The 14,093-nt window shown below is 43.5% G+C and overlaps 1 protein-coding gene across 6 annotated transcripts in view; it reads left to right on the top strand.

Annotated features, from left to right (window-relative positions):
- Positions 1-2,102: 2,102 nt before the first annotated feature.
- Positions 2,103-14,093, top strand: part of TNIK (TRAF2 and NCK interacting kinase) — a 357,185-nt gene continuing 345,194 nt past the window's right edge. For 4 of the 6 annotated variants that reach the window (XM_045539660.1, XM_045539658.1, XM_045539657.1 and 1 more), the window contains exon 1: positions 2,103-2,504. In XM_045539660.1, the coding sequence (XP_045395616.1) occupies positions 2,448-2,504 (57 nt within the window). In that variant the 5' untranslated portion in view covers positions 2,103-2,447. The remainder of the gene's footprint in view (positions 2,505-14,093) is intronic. The other 2 variants (XM_045539662.1, XM_045539661.1) reach the window with 1 other exon arrangement.

The following is a 14,093-nucleotide window of genomic DNA, read 5'->3' as shown; positions in this document are numbered from 1 at the left end:
GTTTTCTCCTCTTCACCTTCTCTTACCAGCTGGAGGTGCCTTTGCTATTGTAATCTCTCCTTTTATGGTATTTCCTGCAGCCAGTACCCCTGCCGTCATCTGGCTCTCTCATCATCCTCTCATGCTCTTAGGAAGCCTTGCTCCACTTAGTACCTATCACTACACACACACACACACACACACACACACACACACACACACACACTAAATCCAAGTGTAGAATTTAGTGCCAGCTAAACACCCTCATGGTCTAAACAGCTTACTAATGTTGAAAGAATCAATCTGTGATATTTCAAATATAATCTGGGGTATAAAATGAAGGCTAGCCACAGAAAAAATATTTATTTCATATTTCCATATGTTTGAAGTTTTAAAAATAGTTCTGTTTATAGATCACAATACTTGATCGTAAATTATTTTCTTTCAACCCTGAGACGGTATATTAAACTGTAGTCTAGAAGAAGGGTTAAAAAAAAAAGAGGACATAGAAGGGAAAAATTAAGACAACGATGGGGAATAAAAGTTTTTTTTACTTCATTTTGACATGGTGGCTTATTGTATGCTACTACCTGGAGTTTGATGATTTTATTAAAATGACAAGTCAAATGGAGTGTTTTAAAAATTACACGGTTAAACATAAAGTTGAAAGGCAAAAACTCTGAAACTCTTGTGGCCATTGAGATGTTGGAACAATTTTCAGGTTTCATGGAGCATGATCCACAACTGTAAATAAATACAGTATCATTAACAAAAACTGTACAGCGTACACCAAATGCTGTTTCAAAGTCTTCTAATGTTTGCAGTCGTGATGAACTAACTGCATTGATTTTCATGCATTCAAAAGCCTTGTTCTGAAGCTGATATTCACACTACATGATTAACAAACCCTCAGTGCAATTGGCCAGAAGGACATTCTCCTCTTAATAGCAGTGTAAAGAATGCTTTTAAAGCTACTGCTGTATTTGGAAAAAAGTTCAGTTTTAGCGTTTTCTTCCAAAGCATTTCGCATGTTCCAGGCGGGAGAGGAAGGGCTGCACGGCGGTTGGGGGAAGTGACTTCACAGTCCGGCTTACAGAGGGTCATGTTTACCACTGTAAACATCCAACCTTTAAACGAGAAAGCGGGCGAAGCGAAATCGCGCTCACGCGTTCGTCTTGCATGTCACATCTTACCCGCCAGCCAAACTTTCTCCATCAACCTGGGTAGGCCAGCCGCGAAAGCGCAGCCTGAGAGAGAACTGCTGGGTCCTGAGACGGCGTGGGTTGCCTTATCCAATGTTGGCCTTGGAGTTACCTGAAGCATTCTAACGACTGCACCCAAAGAACGAGCTCCTCGCTTCAATTCGGTTGTTTCCGTGGGGAATTGCGGCACGAGCAGTCCTGGGTGTGGCGACGAGAGAGCTCAGACCGCCCAGCTTTCCAGCTTCTGGCAAACCTTTCCAGCCCCTAAACGGCTAGTGACCCACACCCGGGACCCGCCATCCGACATCCCAGGGGCAGCGGGCGGACCAGACCCCGCGGCCGCCGCAAATTGGCGAAGCGCCGGACTGGGCGCACTGTGCGTGTGCGCTTCTCCCCACTCGTTCCGCGCCTGGAGGCGGATCCCCTTCCTTGCACACAAGTCCTTATATGCACCGGTTGCACCAGCCTGCGTTACTCCAGCCCCACAAATAATTAATGGGAGAAAGAGAGCAAGGCTTATTTTTTCTCTGGCTTTCTTTTTTCAGCACTGGAGCATTTGAACCTCAGCGAGAAACCCCAAGATGCGATTGAAGGGCCATTTTGCTGCAGTGCACGAACTGGACACACAAAAATAGAGCTTGATTCCCCACAATAAGCACGTAAAGGTTCAGGAACAACCCTTCTGATTCTGCCCAATTAGCCCGCAAAAGCCTGGGCGGAAAGGGTGCGCGCCCCTCCCCCATCCACGCTGGTGCAGAGGGACCGGGTCAGGAAGCGCGGCCTCTCCCCAGTCGAAGACCACGCCTCCTCCGCCTCTCTTTTTTCCCCCCCTTTACTCCTCCCAGGAAGCGGTGATAGACAGTTCTGTGTGGTTCTCCACCCCCACCCTCCCCCTGCTGAGTGGAGGAGTTGATGTGTCTCATTATAACAGCGAATGCAGCCGCCATCCACGCACAAGCAAAGAAGCATGTCCCATTTAAATACACCCACGCAGCCCCAGCGCCCTTAGCCGATCGGGGCGCTCAGCCCACACGCAGCGCAGCTCCGGGCTCGGGGACCCGCGCAGGCTGGGCTCCCGGACCCGGCGGGCAGACGCGCGGAGGAGCGGGATCCGGCGCTGTGGGGCCGCGGTGGGCGGGGGAGGCTGGGCCCCGGGCCTCTGGCGCGACACCCGCATGAGGACGCGAGTGAAATAGACCGAGGTGGAATTTCCAAGGGAGAAGCTTTGGGGCGGTTTTGATCCATTTCTCCAGCGAAGAAGTAGACATGGCGAGCGACTCCCCGGCTCGCAGCCTGGATGAGATCGATCTCTCGGCTCTGAGGGTGAGCAGGACATGTTTTCTGATTCTTCCCAGTGGGTCGGGTCGGGGTGAACGGGCTGGGTGCCGGGACCGGGGCCGGGGCCGGTGGGCAGCCGCGCGACAATGCGCCTGGGAGAGAACCTGGATCCCGTTCTGATTCCCGGTAGCTGAGGTGCTTGGCTGAGCCCTACGGCAGGGCTGTGCGGTACGTGCCCTCCTTTGCCTGTGGCCGAGGCTCCCCGAGGGCTCCTGGAGCTTATGCCAGTTTTATCTTAGACCGGTGTAAGAGCATTAAAACGAAAGGCGTGTGTGTGTGTGTGTGTGTGTGTACACGCCCCGGGTAGTTTGTGGTGCCAAGGCGCGAGAGCCAACTGTCCCTTTCTGCTAAAAGAATAACAGCGTGAATAAAGGCACTGGCCTCTCACGTTTTACAGCTACCTGCAAGATGACATTGTGAGCTTGGCTGTCCCCGAAGCCGAGCCTGCCTCTCCAGGAGGCGCAGTGGTTGCTCTGCCGGTCCTGTAGGTGGCCGCGGCCGCCCCTCCCCCTTCCCGCCTCGCGCGCCCGGGCTCGCGTTCAGCTCTCCCTTAAATGCCGGTCTGCCGCTCAGCCTGCATCTGTGGCCTTAACGCAGCCCTGCCTGTGCTTTCTGACTTTGGGGCTGTAACGCCTCAGTTTTATGGCTTAACTTAAGCAGGTGAAAGGGATGTGTTTTCTGCCTTTTCCCAATCAGACCGGAACTCCCTGGAGCGTGTGTGTGTGTGTGTGTGTGTGTGTCTCCCAGTGTCTGTGGCCAGGGCTTTGTAGAGCACCTCCCTCCCCGCAGCCCGGCTGGTTTGCGTTTACCTTCCCGTGAATTACCTCAGACCCGGTTTCGTTGTATTGACTAAGACATCACCGATATAGAATCCATTTTGCTGTTGTTTTGAGATCAGAATCCCAGGAATCCCAGTGCAGCCTCGGCGCTCCCCTACCCCCAACTTCCAACCCCAACACACTCCTTCGGGGAAGGGAGCAGGGCTTTCTTGCCATTTTATTTAGGTGCTGCCTGCCGGGAAGGGGTGAGGGGTGGAAGCCGCGGGGGTTTGAGAAGGATGGGACATCAGTTTAAGGACTGCTTCTTCCTCTCCTGAGCCAGAAATAAAATTTAAAAAATAGCAAGTGCATATACTTGATGTATGGAGGTGGGTGAGACTGAATTGATGGTGGCTCTCGACGGGGAGACACGCAGGGTGGATGAAGCATGGAAATCCACACGCCCTCCCGAGGAATATATTGTTAGCTTGAAGCTAAATCTTGGGGCCATTTACCTGAATCTCTAGTACTTCTGACATTGCCTCATCTCCACGGATATTTTAAAGAACTACCTTTATAATCAGTGTGGTACTTTTTCTTTCATCTCCTTAAACCTTTCTTTTCTCACATCTCTTTTTCTAACCCCTCCCCCTGTTGGTCCAAGAGGTGAGGTTTGAGCAAGGCAGTCAAGGAGTTTAGAAGCAACAGAGATGCCATTTGAAACGGGCTGCTCTGATGGTCTGGCAGCCAAAGCCCATTCATACATTATTACAGTAAGCTATGACCCTGGCGTGGAAATGCCACATCCAGAAACCGCTGCCCCCTGGGCAGGGGGTGGAGTTGGTAACAGGGCGGGTGCTTTCACCGAGTCTGTGGCTTCCTGCTTTACTGACTGTATGTATTCATTTGCCCTACTTTCTGCACTGGGAGTTGCTGCCTCGGGTTAATCAGGTGGATGGATGGCCCAGACCTGAAAGGGGTGGAGGGAGAGAGTGGCAAAGGGAGACTGGGTCTGAACAATGGGCAAGGCTTGTGATTTCTCTGAGCTGGAAGCTCGACATCACTGCTCTAATGGAAAGGGCTCTGATGTGATTTTGAGTTGGGCCGGGACTTGTCCCTTGTGGGCTTTCCTGGGGAAGGTTTTCTGAGATACTGAGCACAGAACCTGCAGGTGTGGGAGCAGCCATGAAAGCTCACCAGGCAGAGTGTGGTTCACACTTGGGAAGACTGTGCTTGTGTGATCTGTATTTTGAAAAGATATTTTTGCACAATTTACTGAAATTGTTCTTTGTGGCCTGAGCTGCCAGTTGAGTGCTCTGCCTGTGTTTTTGTGCCTGCCTGGAGGTGTGGAAATAGGGAGGGCAACAGCCAGCCTGGGCGACTGGTTAACTGCTGGCTGGAAGACTTAAATGCATGTGTGGGGACAGTTACATCCTGGAGGACTGGGGTCTCCGACCAGCCTCATGGGTGAGGCATGCAGGTCTGAGTGGGTCCAAAGGCCACACAGGTAATCTCCACAAGGGCGGATCATCCCTGCATTCCCAAATTTGGAGAGGTGGGCTCATCTAGATGAGAAGCCTCATTTGTTCCGAAGCCCTCAGTGAAGCCTGCCTGCTGAGCACCTCCTGGGGAATGCCTGACCCCTGAAATGCAGCCAAGGTCAGCGGCTTCTAGGAGAATTTACTGCAGCCTTACCAATCCCTTGCTGTTTCAGTGGCTCTTTAATGTACACAATCAATGCTCCTTTTGTAAACCCTGGGCTCAATGCATTAAAAGCAGATCCTGTCTGGAGAGGCCTTTATTCTTCTCACTTTGGGGGCTTATTGTTCTCAGCCAGCGATCCCAGACTGGACCCAGTCTAAAATTTCCCCAAACAGCAACAATGCATAATTTAAACCAGAGCCACCAGTGACAGCACTGATCATTTAAATTATGCAAAATTTGGATGGTTTTTAAAAGTGAGTTGAAGCGGGATCTTCTTTGGTAGAGAAAAACTAAATCTTGGAGGATTTGGTGGGGGGAGATGGTTTCAAAGATTTAGAGCTGGAAGAGTATTGTAAAACACTCCATCACTCCTTTTATTTAACACATGGGAACTTGAAGCCCAGAGAGGTGAAGTCTGTTACCCAAGGTAACACAGCCAGAGGGGAAGGAGGGTGGTTTGAGGACAGAATTTGTTTCTTGACTCCTCATTCAGTGCTCTTTTTTTCAAGTCACATTGTCTGCAGCTGAATCAGAAATCAATAATACATTTTCTGCCTGAGCACAAAAAAATAGCAGAGAGGACTGATTTCACCAGGGTCGTGGGATTTTATTGAAGGTTTATTTATTGAAAATGGGAAACTGTATCATGCAAATAAGCTTGTTATACGTAAAACCATAGAGCTTTAAGGTACCTTTGGAATTCAACTTGCCCAGCACCCCACCAGTGCCTACTCTGCAGGCAAATGACTGTCTGAATCATCCAGGACAGATGGTTGTCCTGCACGGGTAACCTCTCTCAGTAACCCATCTCCATCTGAACATGTCCCAAGGGGTCAGGCTAGACATAGACATTATTCAGATGTCTCTGCATGTGAGGTTTACAGAATTCTGTGTGTGTTTTGTATAATCTATCTGGATACGTATATTATGTATAGTATTATGAATATAAACTCTATCCATGTGGGTGTATGAAAATGTGTGCACACATACATAGGCTACAGCAAACAACTTACTCATTCAAACCTGGGGCTTGAGTCATCCTTGCTTCAAGACATCACGGTATTAAGAAGAATGAAACTTGCCACCAGTGTGCATTCTTACATATGAGGTGAGCTCAGCCCTGAAAGCTTTTCAGAGATTAGCATACATCTGAGCCCGAGCACCTTGGCTGTCCTCAGCTTGGCCCACAGGGTAAGGCATTCAAGGCCAAGCTTTGGCTGCTGCTGACCTCATCCTGCCAGCCTTTGCCAGGTCTCACACACACTTTTGTATTTGAACAAAATTAGACGACCTATGCTTGTCTTTCCCCGTACCCCCCACTCCGTTCTGGGCCTAGCCGTTTCTTTCTCCATCGAAACCCAGATTTAAGAACTGACCTCATCTGAGGGCCTCGCACATCCCTTCCGCTACACTTTTCATGTTCGTTATAATTGGTGTGGGGTTTTCTTTCTGCCTCTTCACTAAACTTGGAGCTTCTTGAGGGCAGAGACTAGGCCTTGTTCATCTTTGAGTCCATGGTCCCAATTGGTTGAATAAATGAATGAATGAGTATACAAGTGAGTGTGTGAGTGAATGGAGTGTAATGAGCACTGGCTTCTGGGTTCTGTGACTTTTGTCATTTAACCTTAGTTAATGTAATAGGAATGATCAAAGCTGCTTGCCTTCCTCAAATGCTGGTTTCAGAATCAAATAAAGTATTTATGGCAATGCTTTAAAAACCATAAAGCACCATACAAATACGCTACTTCAGGATGAAGTAGAATTTTATGGTTAAAATTGATTCCACCAACATTTGATCCCAGTGATTGCACCTAATGGAAAATAATCCAAGAAAAAGTTGTCAGAAAGTCCTGCCTTTTTTTAATAGCATCTCAACAGATCTTAGCTATCTTTTCCCTTTTATGTGCCAATATGACCTTATATGTTTCTCTGATGGCCTGAGTTGAGCTTTGTCCCAGTATTAGTATTCATTACATAGAGGTGAGCTCAGCCCAGAAGCTTTGTGGAGATTAGCATATTTCTAAACTATTATCAACTATCAGGATTATTCATCAAAACCTTTTTTTAAAAACTTTTCCTCTCTATAGATTATCGATTATTCAGATATATACAAACAAACATTTATTGTCTCTGCCTTTCCAAAGTTCTTTTTCCCACCTTGGGGGTTGGGGTGGACACCTAAAATAATAAACTAATAGCCTAGTATTTAAAACCTTCTGGTCAGAGTTCTCATGGGGCTTAAAGAATTCTTGAAACATTATCAATTCATTACCCCAGAGCACTTAATTAAATTTGGACTAAAATGAGATTTTAGTACAGTTGCATGAACTGGTAACAGTATCTCAAAATGATACTAGTATGGCAGTTTTTTTCATTAGATACATTTGTTGTTTTTCAGAGATATTAAACAGGTGTGTTTTTTTTTTTTTGCAGTGACATTGCCTCATAAAAAATAGGGGTGTACTGGTAGTTATCAGAAGATCTAAGAAATATGCATAATCATTTTCCGTATTCATTATTAACTGGAGTAATCTTTACAAAAGCTAATATAAGTCATGGTTTGCTGTTTGCAAAAGTAGCTACTTAGGAGGTTATGGAATATTTTGTTGATGAGAGAATGCACAACCCTTTTCTTTCATGGAAATATCACACTGTCCCCCCTTTATGTGTAAGGCTCTTTGAAATATTATAATTTTGAGTCTTGCTGGTTGGCCCTTTCTTCTTTTTGTATCTCTGCCCCGGAATTAATCTTCTGTGCCCTTCTTGTTTCGATGCCATTCCTTCTTTCGGTGATAGCGATTCTAAAGTCTACCCAGCCTGGAGCTCCTGAGATTGAATCATGGCTGCCATGCCCAACGGTCTCTGATTCCATTTCTGATAGAATCGGGATAACTTGGGTCTGAAAGATGCTTTAATGTCAAATTGGTTCTTACATTTCTGTGGGGTAAGTAGCTCTCTGAGAACAGGCCCTAAACTGGTTTGTTAGCAGCATGCTGAGAATTCCAAGAAAATCTTGAGGATATTTTTTGAATGAAATGTTATTCTGCACATATAAATATAAGGTTTCTAGTGGAGAGAGAGGGAGGACTTAAGTAGAAAATGTTGGATGAATTCCGCTTGTGATTTCTTCCATTCTGGTTAGAAGCTTATTTCCCTCTAGAGCAAGATGATTCTGTCCACTTGTTTTTATATGCCCTGGCTGTCTCAAGTGGGTGCCTTTAAGTTCTCAAAATACATTTTATTTCACCCCAAACTTAAAATTCCTTCCTTAATATTTCTTCCATGGATCCCCTTGTCTTCATGCTTCCCTGAAATTGCCCTGGGCAGCACCCATAAGACCCACCACCCAGGTCTCTACCACCAACCTTCTCCTGACCAGTCTCTCTTGTACACTGTAGCCACATTACTCTTCCTAAAGCAAAGTTTCAATCAGGTTATTTCTTATTCAAGGCCTTCTCTGACTCCTCGGTGTACAGACCAAAAACTAAACCCTTCAGCATGTTGCCATGACCTGTTATAATTCGGAAGGGCTTCTAGCCAAGTCTGCTATGTTAATGAACACCTTCATTCTCCTGATGGATGTTTTCTCTCTAGGGGGTCCTCTGCCTCATTCTCCTTTTCTGTATATACCTAGTGCCCTAACACTAAGCATTCACATGCCACCCTTCCCACAAAATTGCCCCTGATTTCTCTCAGATAGAAGTTATTCCTCCCACTTACAAAGTCTCTTAGAACTGACCTCATACCTCTTTTGTAATTCTCTATTTTGGATTAGTCTATTTTGGATTATATTCACTGTTAGACAATAAGCTTCATGAAGGCAGTGTATATATTTGATTTTTTTAGGGATACCCACCGTTTTTTTTTTTTTTACACAGCAGATACTCAAATAAATATTGAATTAATAAAATATATAATGTACAGTCCTTTTAGGAGCGCTGGAGGTGGTGCGGCATAGGGAAAATATAGAAACTCCGGACAGAGGCCGGTGCTGAACATAGCACAATTGCAGGGAACATGAATTACATTGTATTCCATGTTGCACAACTCCAGAGAACACCTTTTATGTAGAGTACAATGCCAGTGATGCTAATTACGTAAAGTACAATTCCTGGGGCACCAATTATGAGAAATATAATGTCTGGTCCTGGGTAGGTATTTCTATTTCTAGAATTTTCTTGCCATGGAAAATGTTTTCTCCACTGTCTCCATATTCTAAGTTTTGAGAAATTTTAAATACTGTGGGTTAGAATTCCAAGGCCTCTGTGTGTGTGTGTGTGTGTGTGTGTGTGTTGTGTGTTTGGAGGGTGTTTCAATTCTTTTAATAACTTGATAATGTTTACAACTACTATTTTTATTAAATAATAATAGAAAGTTGGGAAGGTTTGTGCTTCTAGGGTTACTCACTGGAAGATGACCTTGAGTCATGATCTTGATAGAGCTGGCGGTGGGTGGAGAGAGTTTGGGAGATGGTGAAATTGAATGAAGAGACATCCGCTAGCAGTTAGGAGCCCAGAGTCACAATGCTGGCCCTGACACCTCACCCTCTGGGCCTCAGTTTAGTTACATATAATGAGAGTGGTTTGGACTAGAAAATGCCGGAAGTGACTTACAACACTGTCATTTTACTGTGATAAATCCTGGGATATGAAAAGGAACTAGAGGCAGGACCGAGGGTATTGAAATATATTTAAATAGCAATGGATTCTTACTGTAGGCATTGCGGTCCCCAAGGTATTGCAAACTATGGACCTCAATGAGCTGGGAATTACTGTTCAAAGTAATATTCCTTCCTCATTTTTAGATGACTTGCTGTTTTCCGATCTTTAGATTCTGATTTATCATTTAAAATGTGGTTTTGGTTTTTGAAGATGCAACAATAAGACCAAGGGCTGATGACCCTGCTAGGTACTACCTTGTAGTGTTGCTGCTGGGTACCCTGGTTTAGACTCAGAAGTAAGGATGGATTTTCAAGTGCTGTTTCTCTAATCAGTTACATTAGAACCTTAGCAGTACAGATCAAATGGAAAATTTGTGAACTTTAACACTAAATTACTATATATATGTTTCTGACATTTGTTTGATTAGTGTAGTTGAAGGCACAAATTTGGGTGTAGTGTAAATCTGGGTGCAGGCCAGCATTCCATCACCTGTGACATATGATTAACTGTGGGAGAAGAAATGCACATGGTATCCAGTATTCATTCACTGATGTGTTCACGTATGTACTCATTCAGCACATATTTATTGGGTGCTACCAGCTGCTGGGGTTGAACTGAAGACAACACTGGCATGGTTTTGACACACATGATTGGATGGAGAACACAGTCATAGACCACTTTTGCCCTTTTCATTACACTCTAGCCACACTGATCTTCCATGCTTTGTGAACATGCCAAGCTTGTTCCTGTAGTTCCCATGTAAGAAAACTCTACCATCAGATTTTCACACGGAGGGCTCCACATTATTATTTAGGTCTTAGGTCAGATGCTGCCTGTATTATTACTTATCTATTTCTGCATAAAAGAATACTCCCCAACTTAGTGGCTTAAATCAATAATAACCATTTATTCTCTCTAATAGTTTTTGTGGGTCAGGATGTAGAAGTGACTTACCTGGGTGGTTTTGGCTTGAGGTCTTTCCTGAGATTGCAGCAAGATGTTGACAAGGTCAGCTGTCTTCTGAAGGGTCGACTGGGGCTGGAGGATCTCTTTCCAAGGTGGTTCATTTATGTGGTGCTGCTTATTGGCAGGAGGCCTCAGTCACCCCCGGGTAGGCTGCTCCATGGGCTGCTGGAGCATCCTCATGACATGGTGCCGGCTTTCCCCACATAGAGCAATCTGAGAGAGCAAGGCAGAAGCCACAGTGTCTTTTATGACCTCACCTCGGAAATCACACCATCATCATTTCTGCAGTACCCTTTTGGTGATCCAGGTCAGCCCTACTCATTGTGGAAAGGAACTACAGGAGCATTAGTGCTAGAAGGCAGAAGTCATTGAGGGCTCTCTTGGAGACTGCCTGCCACAGAGAGAGAGAGAGTTGGCATACAACTCTAAAATAACCCTCCCTCCCACCCTATGACCAAACAATCCAGTGTTTTATTGTCTTTAAAGCAGTTATAATTATCTGAAGTTTTTTTTTTTTTGAAATCTGTCTCCTCCACTGGAACCTAAGCTTTGTGAGAATAAGTATCTTGGCTGTGTATTTCCCATTATATTCTTGGTTCTTCCACTGTGTCTGGCACATGGTAAATATTGATTGGAAAAATATCAGTTGTATGAGTGAAATTAATTTATTTAGAAAGGATCTTATTTATTATATTTCACGCCTTCAAAAAGTAAGTTGTGACATTCTAATAAAGGGAACAAATAGGGAACAAATACCATAAAACCATGATAACGGTATTAATAAAATGAAATGTAAAAGGGGATTGTATTTGCATATCTAGCAGTCTGTATACCTGTTTATCTATCTGTCTGTCTATCTAGGGCTTACTAATTCAATTTACCTCTTTTCTAGCTTGAAGTTGGGGCTAAGAGAAGTTACTTGTGTTGTCCAAAGTTAAAATCCCACCAGCAGAGTTGGGTCCCATCTTGCCATGCTCCTCAACTAGGTTGTTAACATCTTGGACATCGTAGTGAACCAGTTATTCCCATCACACAAAAATAAATCTAGCAAAGTATGGATATGAAGATGGTTATCACGTTGCTTGCACATACAGAACACACTTAAGATAGCCTATGCTCCACTGTGAAGTAACGAAATCTATTTAATTAGATGGTAAAAGAGAGTTCAGCTAAGTTAATCAATATAGATTAGCAGTGTTTTAGATGCTGAAAATAAAAAGTTAAGATTCTCTGCTGGGTGCATTGGCTCACACCTGTAATCCTAGCATTTTGGGAGGCCTAGGTGGGGAGATTGAGGGCAGGAGTTTGAGACCAGCCTGAGCAAGAGCGAGACCCCGTCTCTGTGAAAATCAGAAAAATTAGTTGGGCAGGGTGGCACGCACCTGAAGTCCCAGCTTCTCAGGAGGCTGAGGCAGGAGTAATTGCTCCAGCCCAGGAGTTTGAGGTTGGAGTGAACTATGATGATGCCACTGCACTCTGGCTTGGGTGACAGAGCGAGACATTGTTTCAAAGAAAAAAATAAAAAAAAGGATTATGTGTGTAGCGAGAGCTCAACTGTATGAGACTGAAATATGTGCTGGATCCTAACCCTCTGGGGCTCCAGGCCCGGAAAAGGTAGACTGTGAGTGAGAGCAAAGACTGCAGAATTGTTAAAAATTTATTGAAGTTAAAAAAAGCTTTTTCTTGTGTTATGAAAGCAACACAAAGTCATGGCAAAAAATTTGAAAAATGGAGAAAAAGCTAAAAGAATTCCCAAATCATCCATGTTCATGACTCCTAATCATAGCCACTTTGATATGTGGCTTAGTAGCTTTTTCCTATACATAGCTAAATAAATATCTTTTAAAAAATTGAGATCCTATTGTATATATTATATGCAACTTTTTAAAAAAACTTTATAATTAGCCATTTCTCATCCTAGTAATGGTTTTCAATGGCATAATTTTTAAAACTTATCATAGGGAATTTTAAGCTGATGTAAAAGTAGACCGAATATTGGAATGTTCATACATTACTGGTAGGATTGTAAAATGGTACAGCCATTTTGGAAAACAGTTTGGCAGTTCCTCAAAATGTTAAATGTAAGTAGAATTACCAGGTGATCCAGGAATTCTACTCCTAGTTATATACCCAAGAGAACTGAAGACATACATTCCTGTAAAAATGTGTACTTGAATGTTTATAGTAGCCCCAAAGAGGAAACAACTCAAATTTCCATCAACTGATGAATGAATAAATGAAATGTGGTATATCTATATAATGGAATATTATTCTTCAATAAAAGAAAGTGTTGATAGATACAACATGTCTGAGCATTATGTTATGTGAACGAAGCCAAACATAAAAGGCCACATATTGTATGATTCCATTTCTATAAAATGTTCAGAGTAGACGAATCTATACAGACAGAGAGTAGACTAGTGGTTGCCGAGGCTCAGGGAGAGAGTAGCTGGGGAGTGACTGCTAATGCCCTAAATTAGATAGTGGGGATGATTGCACAACTCTGTGAATATACTAAAAACCACCTGTACACTTCAAAAGAGTGAATTTTAATGGAATGTGAATTAAATCTCAGTAAAACTGTTATTAAAAAAAAGTAGACAGAGGAGTACATGACCACCATACTTAAAAATTATCTCATGACTTATCTTGTTTCATCTATACTCCACCTACTCCCTGCCCCATATGATTTTGAAGCATCATATCATTTCATTTATAAATATTTCAGCATGCGTCTTAAAAATACATAACTGCAATACTGTTACCATGCCTAAAAAATTTAATATGTAATAAAATATTCAGTCAGTGTTCAAATTTCTAATCATATGTTTTTAGACTGCTTTTTTATTGTGGAGATGTAATGTATTTAACCAATTCCTACTGATGAGGCTTGAGGTTATTTCTAACTTTCCAACTCTTGTAAGTAGTGCTTCAATAAACATCCTTACACATAAGTCTTTGTGTGTGTTTCTGTTTCCTTAGGATAATTTTGTAGAGATGGAATTTAGAGTGAAAGTGTATGGATGCTCTTTAAGGCTGTTGATGTTACCAAATTAACTTCGAATTTCTTGTGATGTAGGTGTGTGTCATTTACAAATGAACACATAAGACTTAGAAAAATCAATTAATTTACCAAAGGCCATAGAGCTACTAAATGGCTGAGTTTATGACTGACTGGCCCCAGACCCACTGCCTATAGTGATTCACATGGGTATCATTTGCCTTACAGACCTTGTCATGACATCAGAATTATCTGGTGCATTATCACTCTGAGGCTCATAGATTTTCCGGAAGCCTTTGACTTTGGGTACAAGTTCCGTTCTTTGATGGGCATAGTGGTGTTTTAAGAGCTATTTCCAGGGTATTTCTTCCTTGTGATTTTGTTTTATAAATGACCAGTATCAGCTTAGAAAGTGTTAAATTTTTTTCTTGCCTAAAAACCTAAAGTATGAACCATTTGGGGATTAGCAATGATATCCTTGTGC

This window comes from Lemur catta, chromosome 1, assembly GCF_020740605.2.
Source record: "Lemur catta isolate mLemCat1 chromosome 1, mLemCat1.pri, whole genome shotgun sequence".
Taxonomy (NCBI): Eukaryota; Metazoa; Chordata; class Mammalia; order Primates; family Lemuridae; genus Lemur; species Lemur catta.
Note: the sequence above shows the minus strand (reverse complement) of the source record. Positions and strands in the feature narration are given on the sequence as shown.